Raw genomic sequence first — 5,664 nt, 5'->3', positions numbered from 1 at the left:
AAATTGATTTGAATTTATTACAATTCTTGGCAGTCATTTCTATGATGGGTCTACTTTCTGGACTTTTTCCTACATGTCGCATTTATTTTAAGGGTGAATCCGCCAGAAAAACTAGACAAGAAGAAATCTATAGTTCGCAATCCTTCCTCCACTCCACTAGGTGGCGGTGTGCATCAAATCGTTGGATGTCAACCGCTAGAAAACACGAGAAAGAAAAAGAATAGGAAGAAAAAGAAGAAGAAGAATCCCCCATGTGTAGTGTAGTTTAGAGGCAACATGGCGGCTCCTCTTGAGGTGATAGTAAGCAGTGACTCCGGTTCTCAGCTCTGGAACTGCACCGTGTTCGACCTGCACAGCGGCTCCAGCCTGCTCTCTTACCGGGGAGGGAACAGCTCCGCCCGGACTCTCACCGTGCTCAGCGGGGGGCACCTGCTGTCCGCCCAGCTGGGGAAGAACTTCATGAACGTGTGGGAGATCCAGAGAAAGGTGTGTGTGTGTGTGTGTGTGTGTGTGTGTGTGTGTGTGTGTGTGTGTGTGTGTGTGTGTGTGTGTGTGTGTGTGTGTGTGTGTGTGTGTGTGTGTGTGTGTGTGTGTGTGAGAGTGTGAGAGAGAGAGAGAGACTATCACTGTTAGAGGGGGAGACTATCACTGTTAGAGGGGGGGGGGGGAGACTATCACTGTTAGAGGGGGAGACTATCACTGTTAGAGGGGGGGGGAGACTATCACTGTTAGAGGGGGGGGAGACTGTCACTGTTAGAGGGGGGGGAGACTATCACTGTTAGAGGGGGGGGACTATCACTGTTAGAGGGGGGGGAGACTATCACTGTTAGAGGGGGGGGAGACTATCACTGTTAGAGGGGGGAGACTATCACTGTTAGAGGGGGGGGAGACTATCACTGTTAGAGGGGGGGGAGACTATCACTGTTAGAGGGGGGGGAGACTATCACTGTTAGAGGGGGGAGACTATCACTGTTAGAGGGGGGGGAGACTATCACTGTTAGAGGAGGGGGAGACTATCACTGTTAGAGGGGGGGGAGACTATCACTGTTAGAGGGGGGAGACTATCACTGTTAGAGGGGGGGGAGACTATCACTGTTAGAGGAGGGGGAGACTATCACTGTTAGAGGGGGGAGACTATCACTGTTAGAGGAGGGGGAGACTATCACTGTTAGAGGAGGGAGACTATCACTGTTAGAGGGGGGAGACTATCACTGTTAGAGGAGGGGGAGACTATCACTGTTAGAGGGGGGAGACTATCACTGTTAGAGGGGGGAGACTATCACTGTTAGAGGAGGGGGAGACTATCACTGTTAGAGGGGGGAGACTATCACTGTTAGGGGGGGAGACTATCACTGTTAGAGGGGGGGAGACTATCACTGTTAGGGGGGGAGACTATCACTGTTAGAGGGGGGAGACTATCACTGTTAGAGGGGGGGGGGGAGACTATCACTGTTAGGGGGGAGACTATCACTGTTAGAGGGGGGGGAGACTATCACTGTTAGAGGAGGGGGAGACTATCACTGTTAGAGGGGGGGGAGACTATCACTGTTAGAGGAGGGGGAGACTATCACTGTTAGAGGGGGGAGACTATCACTGTTAGGGGGGGAGACTATCACTGTTAGGGGGGAGACTATCACTGTTAGAGGGGGGAGACTATCACTGTTAGGGGGGGAGACTATCACTGTTAGAGGGGGGAGACTATCACTGTTAGAGGGGGGAGACTATCACTGTTAGAGGGGGGGGGGGAGACTATCACTGTTAGGGTCACAGCCAGCACGCCGTTGCAGGACACTCTGAGGTACCACCGCAGTTATGGTGGCCAACACAAGATGGCGGCGCCCCCCAGCTGGTCGGTCCATATGAGAGTATTTCAGGTCAGTGTTGAAACACATGACTTCCTGTTTGTCTGCAGGATCAGCTCCAGCAAAAGATCGTGTGTCCAGGTGTGGTCACCTGTCTGACCGCCTCACCCAATGGTGTGTTCCTCGCTGCCGCCATCGCTGAGGCCGTTTACCTGTGGGAGGTGAGTCTGCTTCTTTTCAAATCTACAGGAAATGAAACTCTGTCATCTGATTGGCTCAGGTGTTTATTCACTGTCATCTCATTGGTTCAGGTGTCTACAGGTAAACTCCTGTCGGTCCTCAGTCGTCATTATCAGGACGTCACCTGCCTGAAGTTTACAGACGACAGCAGCCATTTTGTTTCTGGAGGAAAAGACAACCTGGCCCTGGTGTGGAGTCTGTCCAGGTAACACACACCTGAGACCCCCTGACCCCCTGACCCCCTGACCCCCTGACCCCCTAACCCCCTGACACCCTGACACCCTAACACCTGAGACCCCCTAACCCCCTGACACCCTTACACCCTAACACCCTGACCCCCTAACACCCTGACCCCCTGACACCCTGACCCCCTAACACCTGAGACCCCCTAACACCCTGACCCCCTGACACCCTAACACCTGAGACCCCCTAACACCCTGACCCCCTGACCCCCTAACACCTGAGACCCCCTGACACCCTGACCCCCTAACACCTGAGACCCCCTAACACCCTGACCCCCTGACACCCTGACACCCTAACACCTGAGACCCCCTAACACCCTGACCCCCTAACACCCTAACACCCTGACACCCTAACACCTGAGACCCCCTAACCCCCTGACACCCTTACACCCTAACACCCTAACACCCTGACCCCCTGACACCCTAACACCTGAGACCCCCTAACACCCTGACCCCCTAACACCCTGACCCCCTGACACCCTGACACCCTAACACCCTGACCCCCTAACACCCTGACCCCCTAACACCCTGACCCCCTGACACCCTGACACCCTAACACCCTGACCCCCTAACACCCTGACCCCCTGACCCCCTAACACCCTGACCCCCTAACACCCTGACACCCTAACACCTGAGACCCCCTAACACCCTGACCCCCTGACCCCCTAACACCCTGACACCCTAACACCTGAGACCCCCTGACCCCCTAACATCCTGACACCCTAACACCTGAGACCCCCTGACCCCCTAACATCCTGACACCCTAACACCTGAGACCCCCTAACCCCCTAACACCCTGACACCCTAACACCTGAGACCCCCTGACCCCCTAACATCCTGACACCCTAACACCTGAGACCCCCTGACCCCCTAACATCCTGACACCCTAACACCTGAGACCCCCTAACCCCCTAACACCCTGACACCCTAACACCTGAGACCCCCTGACCCCCTGACACCCTAACACCCTGACACCCTGACCCCCTGACCCCCTGACACCCTGACCCCCTAACACCTGAGACCCGCTGACACCCTAACACCCTGACACCCTAACCCCCTGACCCCCTAACACCTGAGACCCCCTGACACCCTAACACCCTGACCCCCTAACACCCTGACCCCCTGACACCTGAGACCCCCTGACCCCCTAACACCCTGACCCCCTGACCCCCTGCATACGGTACACTAACCATGCTCAGGTTGTGATCGCTGGCCGGAAGTGGAATTTCAGAGATTGGGCTCGATTAAGAAAAAAAAGTAAGATAAATCACTGACTGCTGCTTGTTGCCATGGAAACACACTTAAAGACAGAGGCACAGCAGTGTTTTCAGACCAGAACCCTCTGATCACCAGGTCCTACTGTCTGGTGAAGAACAGGAGGAAGCTGCAGTCAGTTTGTGTGTGAAGCTGAAAGCGGATGGAGAGCCTGCTGGACAGGTAAAAAACGTGTCACTTCCTGTCCGCTGCCAGTTCACTGCGTACAGCTAGAAGGGTTACTGCAGGATAAGGAGCGTCCCTGTTTGTGGACAAGTTCTCATCTGTTTGTCATCGCCACATTCTGTTCAAGTGTCTGACCTTCATCCCAACCTCACAGAGAATCTATAAAGACCCTACTGTTCCTCATCTTCAACCCTCCTTTTCATTTAACCCTTTGTACGTAGACGCCTTCCTACTGTCCCAGAACTATAAACTTGAAGCCTACCGAGCCATTGACACGTTCATCTGTTAGGATGTGAACACTCAAACCGGCTCTTTCACATCATTCTCTTATTACTTGGTGACTTTAACATTCATTCAGTCCATATTTAGACCAGCGCATGTCAGAAACCAGACTCTGGACTTGCTGTTATCCTCTGGTTTTACCCCCACTACCTTTAAACTGATTGTTATGATTGGTGTCCTTCAGTCTCTTCTTTACAAATAGCTTCATTTCGCTCTTACTTCCAGACCAGCACCACAGCTAACCAGTTCAGATAAAACACTGAGGAGTTACTGGTTCTCTGTAATCAGTCCTGTAGCCTCTTGATTCAAAAGGAGAGCCTTTAAACTCAAAACTTCTTTGTGGCTCAATGGACGTACTCGATCTATTTGACAAGACTGCAGAAAAGCAGAGCCGCTGCACATCTCTGTGATATTTACAAAGATCTTTTGTCAGAATACCAACTGTTGAAAAAAGCTCCCATTTACCCTAACCCTTAAAACATTATAAAAGATGGCAAATTCATATGTAAATACAGAAATATTCAGATAATGTGCAAAACAAAAACAATGAATGTGCATGGACTTGAACTATGTATAAATGTATATAAGGCACTAACTAGTGAAAAGATGGTGCTCTAATTGCTGCTTTAATTTAAAGTCTTAAAGTGACAGATGCAGATGCTTCTGGTTCCTGATGGGGGGGGGGGGGGGGGGCACTAATAGCTATAAAGTGACTTCAGTGTACAGAGCTTTTTTTGGTTTTCCTGTTGAGATGGGAGAGAGAGAGTTCAGCTTCCTGACCGCCTGGTGGATGAAGCTGTTACTGAAACTAAGATCATAATGTTCCACACCATCGCCTAGTCTCTGAATTATTCAATAAAAATAAAACCAAAAGTTAAAAAGTCTTGGAATCTTATTCGCCCATAACCTCAAATTAGAAAAAATAAATCAGTACAGTCTAGAGCTGACCAATAAATTGATATTAGCATATCCAGTGATCAAGTTTCATTGTATTACACTAGCAGTTGTCTTTCACCAGCAGAGGGCGATGTATGGATTACAACAAACATCATCACTCTGCAGAGTGTCTCGCGGTGACGTTCATGTTCAGTTACTTTCCAGTCGAGACCATCTCGTCTTTGTTATAAATCTTTTCCACAAGTCTTTCATAACAGGGATCAACACAGTAAATATCTATATTTATCTACAGATCAAATAAAGATCTAAGAAACATATTGGCCGATACATCTCGGTTTTAAATGGACCATCAGAAGTAACTCGTCCCATTCATACACATTCACACGCCGGCAACGAAGCAGCGGGAGCAATTCGGGGCTATTTTTATTCCCTCGCCTGCAGCTGATACCATAACTTGATATTTATTTAAAGGGTTCTATTGGGGGCATCAGACATGATTCCAAAAGTCTACTCTTCACAACGTTTCTCTTCAGGTCTCCAAAAACGTGGAAATAACATACTCTATTATGTCACAGGTGGTGGAATAAAAATCCACTCATTTGGCAAATTTTTATGCTTACAATAAGTGTGAGATTCTAAACTAAAAAAAAAAAGCAGATTCTGAAGTCCCTTTTTCAGATTTTCAAAGGGCGCTAAGCTAATAACAGGGACATTTCAACAGCCCTGCAGAGTGACGATAAGACAAAGGCAATTTTATAAAA

The 5,664-nt window shown here is 49.8% G+C and overlaps 1 protein-coding gene across 1 annotated transcript in view; it reads left to right on the top strand.

The window, feature by feature from the left end:
- The first annotated feature begins 235 nt into the window (after window positions 1–235).
- wdr18 (WD repeat domain 18) overlaps window positions 236–5,664 on the top strand; it is a 23,848-nt gene continuing 18,419 nt past the window's right edge. The window contains exons 1-3 of the mRNA XM_061034779.1: window positions 236–486; window positions 1,913–2,023; window positions 2,114–2,247. Of these exons, the coding sequence (XP_060890762.1) occupies window positions 277–486; window positions 1,913–2,023; window positions 2,114–2,247 (455 nt within the window). The 5' untranslated portion in view covers window positions 236–276. The remainder of the gene's footprint in view (window positions 487–1,912; window positions 2,024–2,113; window positions 2,248–5,664) is intronic.

Source organism: Labrus mixtus, chromosome 3 (assembly GCF_963584025.1).
Source record: "Labrus mixtus chromosome 3, fLabMix1.1, whole genome shotgun sequence".
Taxonomy (NCBI): domain Eukaryota; kingdom Metazoa; phylum Chordata; class Actinopteri; order Labriformes; family Labridae; genus Labrus; species Labrus mixtus.
Note: the sequence above shows the minus strand (reverse complement) of the source record. Positions and strands in the feature narration are given on the sequence as shown.